This window comes from Pristiophorus japonicus, chromosome 4 (assembly GCF_044704955.1).
Source record: "Pristiophorus japonicus isolate sPriJap1 chromosome 4, sPriJap1.hap1, whole genome shotgun sequence".
NCBI classification, from domain to species: Eukaryota; Metazoa; Chordata; class Chondrichthyes; family Pristiophoridae; genus Pristiophorus; species Pristiophorus japonicus.
This window is the reverse complement of record NC_091980.1, coordinates 251,144,125-251,159,455: the sequence shown is the minus strand read 5'-3', so window position 1 is coordinate 251,159,455 and position 15,331 is coordinate 251,144,125. Positions and strand designations below refer to the sequence as shown.

The 15,331-nt window shown below is 51.5% G+C and overlaps 1 protein-coding gene across 10 annotated transcripts in view; it reads left to right on the top strand.

Moving 5' to 3' along the window:
• tdrd9 (tudor domain containing 9) overlaps positions 1–15,331 on the top strand; it is a 173,002-nt gene that overhangs the window by 81,781 nt on the left and 75,890 nt on the right. For all 10 annotated transcript variants that reach the window (XM_070879282.1, XM_070879279.1, XM_070879278.1 and 7 more), the window contains exons 11-12: positions 2,679–2,763; positions 4,503–4,560. In XM_070879282.1, the coding sequence (XP_070735383.1) occupies positions 2,679–2,763; positions 4,503–4,560 (143 nt within the window). The remainder of the gene's footprint in view (positions 1–2,678; positions 2,764–4,502; positions 4,561–15,331) is intronic.

Genomic DNA, 15,331 nt, shown 5'->3' with positions numbered 1-15,331 from the left:
AGTTTGGAGTACGTTTTCACTGTGGAAACTTTGAAATCAGGCGTCAGTGGCCGGACACGCCCCCTTTTGAAGAAAAAATTCTGTTCTAAAGTCGAACTGTTCTACCTCACTAGAACTGCAGAAAAAAAATGTGGAGAATTGCGATTTCTAAGATAGTCCGTTCTCCACCAGTTGCTCCTAAAAATCAGGCGCAAATCATGTGGAAACTTGGGCCCTTAGATTCTATGGGCCCAAGTTTCCACACGAGAAAAAACAGGCGCCCCTCCGAGCTGGGCGCCCGTTTTTCGCGCCTAAAACGGCGCCTTAAAAAAAAAAAAAAAATCTCGATTCTGGAGCATTCTGCAGCTCCTTGTCTGCCTGGCGCGGCGTGCAGGGGGGCGGAGCCTACACTCTCGCCGATTTTGTAAGTGGGAGGGGGCGGGTACTATTTAAATTAGTTTTTTTTCCTGCCGGCAACGCTGCGCGTTGGAGCGTTCGCGCATGCTCAGTGTGGAAAAAAACATTGGCACTCGGCCATTTTTGTAGTTCTTTGTAGCTGTTTAATTTTTGAACATTTTTTAATAAAACCACATTGCCATCAGCACTGAGGCTTCCCTTCTCACTGTCTCCTTCCCCTCCCTCCCCTCCATGGCAACAAGCCGCTGTCTCCTTCCCCTCCCTCCATGGCAACAAGCCGCTGTCTCCTTCCCCTCCCTCCCCTGCGCGGCAACAAGCCGCTGTCTCCTTCCCCTCCCTCCCCTGCGCGGCAACAAGCCGCTGTCTCCTTCCCCTCCCTCCCCTCCGCGGCAACAAGCCGCTGTCTCCTTCCCCTCCCTCCCCTCCGCGGCAACAAGCCGCTGTCTCCTTCCCCTCCCTCCATGGCAACAAGCCGCTGTCTCCTTCCCCTCCCTCCCCTCCGCGGCAACAAGCCGCTGTCTCCTTCCCCTCCCTCCCCTGCGCGGCAACAAGCCGCTGTCTCCTTCCCCTCCCTCCCCTGCGCGGGAACAAGCCGCTGTCTCCTTCCCCTCCCTCCCCTGCGCGGCAACAAGCCGCTGTCTCCTTCCCCTCCCTCCCCTGCGCAGCAACAAACGGCGGTTTCCTTCGAACGATGGCTGAAGCACTTTCACACAGGTAGGAAGATGGTTTATTTAATCTTTTCTTTGCTTATAAATGTTTATTCAGGTTGGATTTATTTGTATAATATTTGTAGAAGTATAAATAAGGATTGATTGTAGAATTTAATGAGTTCCCTTCCCCCTTCCCCCTCCCCCCTCCCCCCCACCTCGTTCTGGACGCCTAATTTGTAACCTGCGCCTGATTTTTTAATGTGTAGAACAGGTTTTTTCAGTTCTACAAAAATCTTCACTTGCTCCATTCTACTTTAGTTTGGAGTACGTTTTCACTGTGGAAACTTTGAAATCAGGCGTCAGTGGCCGGACACGCCCCCTTTTGAAGAAAAAATTCTGTTCTAAAGTAGAACTGTTCTACCTCACTAGAACTGCAGAAAAAAAAATGTGGAGAATTGCGATTTCTAAGATAGTCCGTTCTCCACCAGTTGCTCCTAAAAATCAGGCGCAAATCATATGGAAACTTGGGCCCCATACGTTGCCTTAAATTTACTTTTTTCCAAATGCGGATAGCACAATTTCCCAACATTTGATGACTAGCACAACTCTGAGGACTGTTTCACATTTCAAACTTGGGGAAAGTCAGAGAATGGTAGAATCTTACAGCACAGAAGGCTATTCGGCCTATTGTTTCTGTGTCAGCTCTTTGAAAGAGTATCCAATTAGTCCCACTTCTGTGCACTTTCCCCATAGCCCTGCAATTTTCTCCAGAAAAGTTCTTGTAAGATTGTTAATTTCTACTACTTAAGAAGGACATTTTGAATTAAAAGTACTCCGACTGTCTTTTCTTTTTCCTTTAGTGTCCCATCAGGAATTGTCGGTGTATTTTGAAAGAGATTGCTGTGACCCACTCAGCATTTTTAATATGATAAATAGTCATGCATAACCATTTGTAGACTCCATGTACAGCAAAGTTCATTATAAAACTGTCAACATTTAACTGCGATACATGTAGGTGGCACTCTGAGGGGGTTTTGAATTTTAATATAATGTTGGTACAGTGTAGCTGAAACAACAGTGGCTATATAGTATATTGAGATTTAAGAAAACAGTTGGAAAACCAACTTGTTAAAAAAAAAGCCATTTAGATTCCTGAAATTTGAGAGTGGAATCATAGATCATAAAATTTTCAGCTTTGAAGGAGGCTGCTCAGCATATCTTGCCTATGCTAGCTCCACGGCAGAGTTCATTATTCTAATTCCATTCCTTTCTCTTAGTTGTAGTCCTTTTACTAAACTAGTAAACATACTATAGTTTAAATATTGTTCATCTTTATCACATTACAGATTTTATTTTTCTGAATTGACATTGAAAGTTTGGCCACACTTGCACTATATTTTAGTCGTCTTTAGTTGTAAAAATCTCCACTCTAATCTGTCAACATGTTTAGACTCTGTCCTTGCAAAATTTTGCGATAAAAATAAAACTAGAGATAAGTATTTTGACTGTTTGCTAACTTTTCCATCAATACAGAAGTGCAGCTATGACAAAAAGATTGCTTAAAATGCATGATTGTGTGATACATTCTTATCCATACAGCTCTCAAAATAATGTACGGTATTCTGTTTATAGGCTGCATGTATATCCACTGCACTCAAGTGTGACCTTGGAAGAACAAAGCAATGTATTCCTGACCCCTGTACCGGGCTATAGAAAGGTGAGCGTGACACTGAAACTTGCTGAAATAACTTGCAAAAATTATGTAATTAGAATTGTTCTCGAGTAAAATTACACCTGGTTTTGTGATTCATTGGAAGTTGGGCTATTATTTTCTCATTTTGACAACTGGTACTAGTTGACAATTAGTTCAGTTTCCTACAGGCAGATTGCAGAAATGTAGTAACATTGGGTAAAAGTAGCTTCTAGTTCCTGCATTAGCAAAGTCAAACAGCAGTAGTTGTCTATAAATATGTTCAATGCAGAGAAAAGAACTGCTGATCAGTGTTGCGGCATCAGTTTTAACATTCAGATGTGTTACTATATGTGGATAGACTAGTTCGTGTTAACAGAGCGAGATGAACATATCCTAATTGAAATTGTATGTTGTTTTGGGTGCACCATATACATTAGGCAGTTTGTCCCGTGGATAAACTGAGGTGAATTGGAAGAGTTCGGAATCTGTTGGATTTTTTCCAAGTCGTGTACCTCAGTGAAGGAAATTGAATTGCTGACATTTAATCACTTGAAGCCCTGCAGAAAGAAGTAGGAGTTGCACACAGATGCATAGGGCAAGGGGAATTTACAGCATATAGTTCACTTATTGTTCAATTTGTTACAATTGACAGTGCCTTAGCGAGCATGTGAAATAAGCCAAGGAGCAGAACAAAATTACTGCCTGCAAATTATTTAAACGTTTCAGTTGTGTCTCACATATTTTCCAGATGCACATTGTCATGACGCACTATGTAGTTTTTACCATCTTTGCCACTTTAAGTTTGCATTACATAATACCCTGATGAATGTAATAAGTGGTCGTTGGATAATTCTTGCAGCTTATGCTGGTGTTCACTGCATGAAGAATGGACGCATGGTATGGAATTATTGCAAGATTAAAATTGATTGGGTGTGGGTAGGGTGTGGTGTATCTGTTCTGATTGTAGTTGGTTAGGAATGGGAATCCAGTCCCAAGGAATTTATCTGCAGTTTTTGCTGAAACTGCTAAATTATTTGCTTTTGTTACCCCTCGACTTGACTATTTTAATGCACTCCTGGCCGGCCTCCCATCTTCCACCCTCCATAAATTTAAGCTCATCCAAAACTCTGCTGCTTGTATCCTAACTCACACCAAGTCCCATTTGTTCGGTGACTCATATTGGCTCCCCGATTTTAAAATTCACATCCTTGTTTTCAGATCCCTCCGTGGCCTTCCCCTCCCTATCTCTAACCTCCTGCAGTCCTACAACTCTCTAGCTGTGCTCCTCCAATTCTGGTTTCTTGCGCAGCTCCGTTTTTAATCACTTCACCATTGGCATCAGTGCCTCCAGCTGCCAAGGCCCGAAGCTCTGGATTTGCCTCCCTAAACCTCTTTGCCCCTCTATCTCACTTTCCTCCTTTAAGATGCTCCTTAAAACCTACCTCTTTGACCAAACTCTTCCCTAATATCTCGTTGTGTGGCTCGTGTCAAATTCTGTTTGGTAACACTCCTGTGCAGCGCCTTGGGATGTTTTACTATATTAAAGACGCTATAGAAATGCAAGTTGTTTCATTACAAGAATGATTTCTAATGTACACTTATTCCCTCAGTTTGTGGATTTAAATCACTCAGTTCTGTAATGTATGGAATTTACTTTCTTCTGGTTACTTTATGCCATAAGATTGGTGTAGAAATGATGGAATTCTAATTTGTTTATTTTATATTTCACATTAGATCATTGTTCTATTTTCCTTTTAAAATAGATTATTTTGTCAACAAATATTGCAGAGAGCTCTGTCACGGTTTCAGATGTTAAATATGGTAGGTCATCATTATTGTGTCTTTTTAAATTTATTTTACTGTTTATGACTGAGTTTGTAGTGTTTAGGTATAGAATTGATAAAATAATTCTAAACTTGTATTTCAAATACTTAAGAGGACATGCACTTATTATGACCATCTCAAGAACCATTTTAGAGCCAAATCTTAAAGGTACCATAAGTAGTATTAATTTCAGAAGGTTTTTAAGCTAGTTCCTCATACAACTCCTATGCAGAGTCCAGAAGCTATGGGCTCAAGTCTCGGGCCGCGCCTAGAACGGCGCAGCCCCGACCTGGACGTCCGTTTTTCGTGCCACAAAGTGCGCCTAAAAAAAACTTTTCTCCGGCTCCCTGCTGGTCCTCTTGAGTCAGGCGCGGCGCAGCACGAGCAGTTGGGGGCGGAGCTAGGTCTCTGCGCTGAAAACAGTGTTGGGACATTGCACATGCGCGCTACAGTGGGCGCACATGTGCAGTAGCTCCAGGCGCCCAAAACTGTGTGGGAGGGGCCTGAAGCACTGGGGCTGCGTGCATAAGGCTGCCTCCCACGCCCAGCTCCTGCTTCCTCCCGACCCGACACGACTCCCGCTTCCCCCCCCCCACCCCCGGACCCGACCCGCGCCGCCCCACCCGACCTGACCTCCCTCTCCCTCCCTCCCGACCCGACCTGCGCTCCCGACCCCCACCCGGACCCGACACAAGCCAACCCGCGCTCCCCCACCCCCCGCCCACCTGACCTGACATCCCTCTCCCCTTCCTCCGACCCGAACCGACCCGCACTCCCGACCCCGGACCCGACCCGACCCAATGCCACCTACCTGTAAATCTGGTGCTGGGGAACGGGCCCGGCCCGTTCAGCCTCCCCCCGCCCCACCCCCCTCTTCTCCTTCCCCCCCCCCTTCTCCTTCCCCCCCCCAATCTCCTTTCCCCCCCTTCTCCTTTCCCCCTCCTTCTCCTTTTTCCCCCTTCTCCTCCTTTCCCCCCTTCTTCTCCTTTCCCCCCTTCTCCTCCTTTCCCCCCTTCTCCTCCTTTCCCCCCTTCTCCTCCTTTCCCCCCTTCTCCTCCTTTCCCCCCTTCTCCTCCTTTCCCCCCTTCTCCTCCCCCCCCCATCTCCTCCCCCCCCCATCTCCTTTCCCCCCCATCTCCTTTCCCCCCCATCTCCTTTCCCCCCCATCTCCTTTCCCCCCCATCTCCTTTCCCCCCCATCTCCTTTCCCCCCCATCTCCTTTCCCCCCCATCTCCTTTCCCCCCCATCTCCTTTCCCCCCCATCTCCTTTCCCCCCCATCTCCTTTCCCCCCCATCTCCTTTCCCCCCCATCTCCTTTCCCCCCCATCTCCTTTCCCCCCCATCTCCTTTCCCCCCCATCTCCTTTCCCCCCCATCTCCTCCCCCCCCATCTCCTTTCCCCCCCATCTCCTTTCCCCCCCCATCTCCTTTCCCCATCCCCCTTCTTCTCCCATCCCCCTTCTTCTCCCATCCCCCTTCTTCTCCCATCCCCCTTCTTCTCCCATCCCCCCTCTTCTCCCCCCTCTTCTCCCCCCCTCTTCTCCCCCCCTTCTCCCCCCCCTTCTCCCCCCCCTTCTCCCCCCCCTTCTCCCCCCCCTTCTCCCCCCCCTTCTCCCCCCCCTTCTCCCCCCCCTTCTCCCCCCCTTCTACTCCCCCTTCTACTCCCCCTTCTACTCCCCCTTCTACTCCCCCTTCTACTCCCCCTTCTACTCCCCCTTCTACTCCCCCTTCTACTCCTCCCGCCCCCTTCTCCTCCCGCCCCCTTCTCCTCCCGCCCCTTCTCCTCCCGCCCCCTTCTCCTCCCGCCCCCTTCTCCTCCCGCCCCCTTCTCCTCCCGCCCCCTTCTCCTCCCGCCCCCTTCTCCTCCCGCCCCCTTCTCCTCCCGCCCCCTTCTCCTCCCGCCCCCTTCTCCTCCCGCCCCCTTCTCCTCCCGCCCCCCTCCCCCCCCGCCCCCTTCTCCTCCCGCCCCCTTCTCCTCCCGCCCCCTTCTCCTCCCGCCCCCTTCTCCTCCCGCCCCCTTCTCCTCCCGCCCCCATCTCCTCCCCCCCCTTCTCCTCCCCCCTTCTCCTTCCCCCCCCCACATCTCCTTCCGCCCCCCCATCTCCTTCCCCCCCCCCATCTCCTTTCCGCCCCCCCCATCTCCTTTCCGCCCCCCCATCTCCTTTCCGCCCCCCCATCTCCTTTCCGCCCCCCCATCTCCTTTCCGCCCCCCCATCCCCTTTCCGCCCCCCCATCCCCTTTCCGCCCCCCCATCTCCTTTCCGCCCCCCATTTCCTTTCCGCCCCCCCCATCTCCTTTCCGCCCCCCCCATCTCCTTTCCGCCCCCCCCATCTCCTTTCCGCCCCCCCCATCTCCTTTCCGCCCCCCCCATCTCCTTTCCGCCCCCCCATCTCCTTTCCGCCCCCCCATCTCCTTTCCGCCCCCCCATCTCCTTTCCGCCCCCCCATCTCCTTTCCGCCCCCCCATCTCCTTTCCGCCCCCCCATCTCCTTTCCGCCCCCCCATCTCCTTTCCGCCCCCCCCATCTCCTTTCCGCCCCCCCCATCTCCTTTCCGCCCCCCCCATCTCCTTTCCGCCCCCCCCATCTCCTTTCCGCCCCCCCCATCTCCTTTCCGCCCCCCCCCATCTCCTTTCCGCCCCCCCATCTCCTTTCCGCCCCCCCCATCTCCTTTCCGCCCCCCCCATCTCCTTTCCGCCCCCCCCATCTCCTTTCCGCCCCCCCATCTCCTTTCCGCCCCCCCCCATCTCCTTTCCGCCCCCCCCATCTCCTTTCCGCCCCCCCCATCTCCTTTCCGCCCCCCCCATCTCCTTTCCGCCCCCCCCATCTCCTTTCCGCCCCCCCCCATCTCCTTTCCGCCCCCCCCATCTCCTTTCCGCCCCCCCCATCTCCTTTCCGCCCCCCCCATCTCCTTTCCGCCCCCCCCATCTCCTTTCCGCCCCCCCATCTCCTTTCCGCCCCCCCCATCTCCTTTCCGCCCCCCCCCATCTCCTTTCCGCCCCCCCCATCTCCTTTCCGCCCCCCCCCATCTCCTTTCCGCCCCCCCCCATCTCCTTTCCGCCCCCCCCCCATCTCCTTTCCGCCCCCCCCCATCTCCTTTCCGCCCCCCCCATCTCCTTTCCGCCCCCCCCATCTCCTTTCCGCCCCCCCCATCTCCTTTCCGCCCCCCCCATCTCCTTTCCGCCCCCCCCATCTCCTTTCCGCCCCCCCATCTCCTTTCCGCCCCCCCCATCTCCTTTCCGCCCCCCCCATCTCCTTCCGCCCCCCCCATCTCCTTTCCCATCTCCTTTCCGCCCCCCCCATCTCCTTTCCGCCCCCCCCATCTCCTTTCCCCGCCCCCCATCTCCTTTCCGCCTCCCCCCATCTCCTTTCCGCCCCCCCCACTCCTTGCCGGCCCCCCCCAGCGCCTCCGGCCGCCCCCCCATCTCCGTTCCGCCCCCCCCATCTCCTTTCCCGCCCCCCCATCTCCTTTCCGCCCCCCACAAAACTCCATTCCCCCCCCCCCCATCTCCTTTTCCCCCCCCCCCATCTCCCTTCCCCACCCCCTTCTCATTCCCCACCCCCTTCTCATTCCCCACCCCCTTCTCCTTCCCACCCCCTTCTCCTTCCCCACCCCCTTCTCCTTCCCCACCCCCTTCTCCTTCCCCACCCCCTTCTCCTTCCCCCCCCTTCTCTTACCCCCTTCTCCCTTCCCCCCTTCTCCCTTCCCCCCTTCTCCCTTCCCCCCCACTTCTCCCCACTTCTCCTCCTCCCCCCCTTCTCCTCCTTTCCCCCCTTCTCCTCCTTTCCCCCCCCTTCCGCCCCTTCTCATCCTTCTCCTCCTTTCCCCCTTCTCCTCCTTTCCCCCTTCTCCTCCTTTCCCCCTTCTCCTCCTTTCCCCCCCTTCTCCTTCCCCCCCTTCTCCTTCCCCCCCTTCTCCTTCCCCCCCTTCTCCTTCCCCCCTTCTCCTTCCCCCCTTCTCCTTCCCCCCTTCTCCTCCGTTCCCCCCCCTTCCCCCCCTTCCCCCCCTTCCCCCCCTTCCCCCCTTCTCATCCTTTCCCCCCTTCTCATCCTTCTCATCCTTTCCCCCTTCTCATCCTTTCCCCCCTTCTCATCCTTTCCCCCCTTCTCATCCTTTCCCCCCTTCTCATCCTTTCCCCCCTTCTCATCCTTTCCCCCCTTCTCATCCTTTCCCCCCTTCTCAGCCTGTCCCCCCCTCCCCCTTCTCTCTCCCCCCTCCCCCTTCTCTCCCCCCTCCCCCTTCTCTCTCCCCCCCTCCCCCTTCTCTCTCCCCCCCTCCCCCTTCTCTCTCCCCCCCTCCCCCTTCTCTCTCCCCCCCCTCCCCCTTCTCTCTCCCCCCTCCCCCCCTCCCCCTTCTCTCTCCCCCCTCCCCCTTCTCTCTCCCCCCTCCCCCTTCTCTCTCCCCCCCTACAACTTCTCTCTCCCCCCCTCCAACTTCTCTCTCCCCCCCTCCCCCTTCTCTCTCCCCCCCTCCCCCTTCTCTCTCCCCCCCTCCCCCTTCTCTCCCCCCCTCCCCCTTCTCTCTTCCCCCTCCCCCTTCTCTCTCCCCACTCCCCCTTCTCTCCCCCCCTTCTCTCTCCCACCCCTCCCCCTTCTCTCTCCCACCCCTCCCCCTTCTCTCTCCCACCCCTCCCCCTTCTCTCTCCCACCCTCCCCCTTCTCTCTCCCACCCCTCCCCCTTCTCTCTCCCACCCCTCCCCCTTCTCTCTCCCACCCCTCCCCCTTCTCTCTCCCACCCCTCCCCCTTCTCTCTCCACCCCTCCCCCTTCTCTCTCCACCCCTCCCCCTTCTCTCTCCACCCCTCCCCCTTCTCTCTCCACCCCTCCCCCTTCTCTCTCCACCCCTCCCCCTTCTCTCTCCACCCCTCCCCCTTCTCTCTCCACCCCTCCCCCTTCTCTCTCCACCCCTCCCCCTTCTCTCTCCACCCCTCCCCCTTCTCTCTCCACCCCTCCCCCTTCTCTCTCCACCCCTCCCCCTTCTCTCTCCACCCCTCCCCCTTCTCTCTCCACCCCTCCCCCTTCTCTCTCCACCCCTCCCCCTTCTCTTTCCACCCCTCCCCCTTCTCTCTCCACCCCTCCCCCTTCTCTCTCCACCCCTCCCCCTTCTCTCTCCACCCCTCCCCCTTCACTCTCCACCCCTCCCCCTTCTCTCTCCACCCCTCCCCCTTCTCTCTCCACCCCTCCCCCTTCTCTCTCCACCCCTCCCCCTTCTCTTCTCTCCACCCCTCCCCCTTCTCTTCTCTCCACCCCTCCCCCTTCTCTTCTCTCCACCCCTCCCCCTTCTCTTCTCTCCACCCCTCCCCTTCTCTTCTCTCCACCCCTCCCCCTTCTCTTCTCTCCACCCCTCCCCCTTCTCTTCTCTCCACCCCTCCCCCTTCTCTTCTCTCCACCCCTCCCCCTTCTCTTCTCTCCACCCCTCCCCCTTCTCTCCTCCCCCCCCCATCCCCTTCTCTCCTCCCCCCCCCCATCCCCTTCTCTCCTCCCCCCCCCCCCATCCCCTTCTCTCCTCCCCCCCCCCCCCATCCCCTTCTCTCCTCCCCCCCCCCCCCATCCCCTTCTCTCCTCCCCCCCCCCCATCCCCTTCTCTCCTCCCCCCCCCCCATCCCCTTCTCTCCTCCCCCCCCCCCCATCCCCTTCTCTCCTCCCCCCTCCCCCTTCTCTCCCCTGCCCTCCTCCCTCCCTCCTACCCCTCCCCTCGCTGTCAGAAACACAGACACTGACAGAGAGTGAGAGACACACTGCGGGGGCATCCCAGCATGCTGTTGGAGGGCTCCCGGTGCTGCAGTCGGTAAGTAGAAAAGTTTTATTTACTGATTTAAAAAAAAAAAACATTTTCTTATGATTTTTTTTGATTGATTTATTGGTTGATTTATTGATGTTTTTGTCATTTATTATTGATGATGGCTCTTTATTTGTAAAACTGAAGTGTTTAATGTTTGTAAACTTCCCTTTAACCCCTCCCCCCATTACCTACGCCTGATTTGTAACCTACGCCTGATTTTCTAAAGTGTAGACAAGGTTTTTTCGAGCGTACAAAAATCTTCACTTACTCCATTCTAAGTTAGTTTGGAGTAAGTTTTCACTGCCGAAACTTTGAAAACAGGCGTAAGTGGCCGGACACGCCCCCTTTTGAAAAAAAAATTCTGTTCCAAAGTGAAACTGTTCTAACTGACTAGAACTGGAGCAAACTAAATGCCGAGAATTTGAATTTCTAAGATACTCCGTTCTACACCAGTTGCCCCAAAAAATCAGGAGCAACTCAGGCCGAAACTTGGGCCCCTTGGGAGTACATGGCAAATCTTGAATTTGTATTTAGTCTGTTTACTCCAACTGTGTAACCACCCAATCGTGGATGAGATGAAAATTTGCTAAACCTATCTCTCTTCAAAGAGGAGTGAGGTGAGATTGTCCACTGTCATCCTGTTTAATGCAAGAGATGGCATCTGGATATTTGTTCTGGATCTTTCCGGAAGAACTTATGCTATGGTGTTGTAAGCGGTTTTGATCCTAGCCCAATGGCTAGATGGGCGGTTCGAATCGCCCCTGTCTTAGGAGAATTCTATACCCGGGGATTATTATTCAGAGTGTAAATGGAATAAGTCATGCACAGGAATGCTTCGGTGAAAAATCACACTCATTTATTTGGTCTAACATACACTGGCTAAAACATGCACTACTAAACAAAATCACTGTCTCTCTGTGGAGAATAAGATCCAGGTTAAAACAGTATACAGTACAACACTGAGGACTGCTGACATGCAGTCATTTCCTTGTTGCTATGATGGAATCTAACTTCCCCCCTACCAGTGAATTACCCAGTCGCATGAAGCTCCCTCCCCAGAATAGCTCGAAAAAGTTTCACTTCCAAGAAAACTCTGAGCCCTTTACACCCCACACAGCTCGCCTGGTTCTCTGGTTACCGGCTTGGGACACTTGCGACCATGCTCAGTCTCAATCGTTCAGCTGGTCCTTCTTCTTTCAGAAATACTAGGAGTTCGAGGGTGTAGCAAAAAGAAATAACTGAAGGAAATCCTTATTAGTCAGTAAATTGTGTTAGGGAAATTGATGGGATTGAAGGCTGATAAAACCCCAGGGTCTGATAGGCTGCATCCCAGAGTACTTAAGGAAGTGGCCCTAGAAATAATGGATGCATTGGTGATCATTTTCCAACATTCTATTGACTCTGGATCAGTTTCTATGGACTGGAGGGTAGCTAATGTAACACCACTTTTTTTAAAAAAAGGAGGGAGGGAGAAAACCGGTTAGCCTGACATCAGTAGTGGGGAAAATGTTGGAATCAATTATTAAAGATGAAATAACAGCGTATTTGGAAAGCAGTGACAGGATCGGTCCAAGTCAGCATGGATTTATGAAAGGGAAATCATGTTTGACAAACCTTCTAGAATTCTTTGAGGATGTAACTCGTAGAGTGGACAAGGGAGAACTAGTGGATGTGGTGTATTTGGACTTTCAAAAGGCTTTTGACAAGGTCCCACACGAGATTGGTGTGCAAAATTAAAGCACATGGTATTGGGGGTATTGTATTGACGTGGATAGAGAACTGGTTGGCAGACAGGAAGCAGAGAGCCGGGATAAATGGATCCTTTTCAGAATGGCAGACAGTGATTAGTGGGGTGCCACAGGGCTCAGTGCTGGGACCCCAGCTATTTATAATATACATTAATGATTTGGATGAGGGAATTGAATTTAATATCTCCAAGTTTGCAGATGACACTAAGTTGGGTGGTGGTGTGAGCTGTGAGGAGGATGCTAAGAGACTGCAGGGTGACTTGGACAGGTTAGGTGAGTGGGCAAATGCATGGCAGATGCAGTATAATGTGGATAAATGTGAGGTTATCCACTTTGGTGGCAAAAACAGGAAGGCAGAATATTATCTGAATTGTGACAGATTAGGAAAAGGGGAGGTGCAACGAGACCTAGGTGTCATGGTACATCAGTCATTGAAGTTTGGCATGAAGGTACAGCAGGCGGTGAAGAAGGCAAATGGCATGTTGATCTTCATAGCTAGATTGATTTGAGTATAGGAGCAGGGAGGTCTTACTGCAGTTGTACAGAGCCTTGGTGAGGCCACACCTGGAATATTGTGTTCAGTTTTGGTCCCCTAATCTGAGGAAGGACGTTCTTGCTATTGAGGGAGTACAGCGAAGGTTCACCAGATTGATTCCTGGGATGGCAGGACTGACATATGAGGAGAGACTGGATCAACTGGGCTTGTATCCACTGGAGTTTAGAAGAATGAGAGGGGATCTCATAGAAACATATAAAATTCTGACTGGATTGCATAGGTAAGAGGTAGGAAGAATGTTCCCGATGTTGGGGAAGTCCAGAACCAGGGGACACAGTCTAAGGATAAGGGGTAAGCCATTTAGGATCGAGATGAGGAGAATCTTCTTTACCCAAAGTGGTTAACCTGTGGAATTATCTGCCGCAGAAAGTTGTTGGGGCCAGTTTTTTGGATATATTCAAAAGGGAGTTAGATATGGCCCTTATGGCCAAAGGGATCAAGGGGTATGGAGAGAAAGCAGGAAAGGGGTACTGAGGTTGAATGATCAGCCATGATCTTATTGAATGGCGGTGCAGGCTCGAAGGGCCGAATGGCCGACTCCTGCACCTAATTTCTATGATTCTATGTTTCTTGTCATGTCGGTCATGGTGGAGCAAGCGAGAGAGGGAACGCTGGAGATCGCTCCAGAATGCTAGAGAATGGTGGAAAAGAATCTATCTTTAAAAGAGTCTTGCTGCCCATATCTCTTTCCTTCCCCCCCCCCCCCCCAAATCTTTGAATTGCTTTTGCTTCGAAGTATTCCGCTGCTTAGTCGGTGATGGGCCATCAGACCCATGTGTATTGGACTGATGGCCCTGGGTTTGGGACATCTCTCGGCTTTTGTGTAGGGAAGTACTGGCCCCTCTTGGTCTGCCAGGCTACTGGGTCCATTGTTCTGCTTCTCTTCTGAGATGGAGATGAGAAGTGCCTTTGCATATTAGTGGTTTTCCAATAGTTTATGCAAGCCTCAACTATCTGAGCCCCTTTCCTTTTGCTAGGGCGAGCCCGTACATTCTGGATGACTGACAGTTCTTTGTCACAGCCATGTGGTCTCTAGAGTTTTAACAAACCAGCCTTTTCATGTATCTGCACAGGGTGACCCTATCACAGTGACAGTACACTCTCAGAAAAAAACCCACAAAGTCCACGAAACAGTCTCGATTCCATTCTTTAAACAGAGACTTTGCGATCTCTTCAGTGTTGATGGAGTAACCTGGAGATCTTGTGCACCAGACCTTATAAAATAATCTAACCGGTGTGGATATGGTGGTGGGTGACCCAAGTTCACTAGTAAGGCTTTGCACAACTCGAGGACATCTCAAAGTACTGATTGGAGGAAAAAAAGGACATCTGTCCATTTGTTATAATAATATCTAGGGGCCTTGGTGGATGCAAACCTCAGGACTGTGATGAGAGAGGATGGAAAGGCTAACATAAGAATATAAGAAATAGGAACAGGAGTAGGCCATACGGCCCCTCGAGCCTGCTCCGATATTCAATAAGATTATGGTTGACCTGATCATGGACTCGGCTCCACTTTCCTGCCCGCTCCCCATAACCTCTTATCCCTTTATCGTTTAAGAAACTATCTATTTCTGTCTTAAATTTATTCAATGTTCCAGCTTCCACAGCTCTCTGAGGCAACAAATTCCACAGATTTACAACCCTCTGAGAAGAAATTTCTCCTCATCTCAGTTTTAAATGGCGGCCCCTTATTCTAAGATCATGTCCTCTAGTTCTAGTCCCCCCCATCAGTGGAAACATCCTCTCTGCATCCACCTTGTCAAGCCCCCTTATAATCTTATACGTTTCTATGATCACCTCTCATTCTTCTAAATTCCAATGAGTAGAGGCCCAACCTACTCAACCTTTCCTCATAAGTCAACCCCCTCATCTCCAGAATCAAACTAGTGAACCTCCTCTGAACTGCCTCCAATGTAAGTGTATCCTTTCGTAAATATGGAAACCAAAACTGCACGCAGTATTCCAGGTGTGGCCTCTTCAAATACCCTGTATAGCTGTAGCAAGACTTCCCTGCTTTTATAATCCATCCCCTTTGCAATAAAGGCCAAGATTCCATTGGCCTTCCTGGTCACTTGCTTACTATCCTTTTGTGTTCCATGCACAAGTAGCCCCAGATCCTGCAGCACTTTGCAATCTTTCTCCATTTAAATAATAACTTACTCTTTGATTTTTTTTTTTCCTGCCAAAGTGCATGATCTCACACTTTCCAACATTATACTCTATCTGCCAAATTTTTGCCCACTCACTTAGCCTGTCTATGTCCTTTTGCAGATTTTTTGTGTCCTCCTCACACACTGCTTTTCCTCCCATCTTTGTATCGTCAGCAAACTTGGCTACATTACACTCAGTCCCTTCTTCCAAGTCGTTAATATAGATTGTAAATAATTGGGGTACCAGCACTGATCCCTGTGGCACCCCACTAGTTACTGGTTGCCAACCAGAGAATGAACCACTTATCCCGACTCTGTTTTCTGTGAGCTAGCCAGTCCTCTATCCATGCTAATATATTACCCCCAACCCCGTGAACTTTTATCTTGTGCAGTAACCTTTTATGTGGCACCTTGTCAAATGCCTTCTGGAAGTCTAAATAAACCATATTCACTGGTTCCCCTTTATCCACCCTTATGGTATATAATACAGGTGTCCAAATAATTTCCTTCGTGGTTCAGAACTCCCAGTCACGT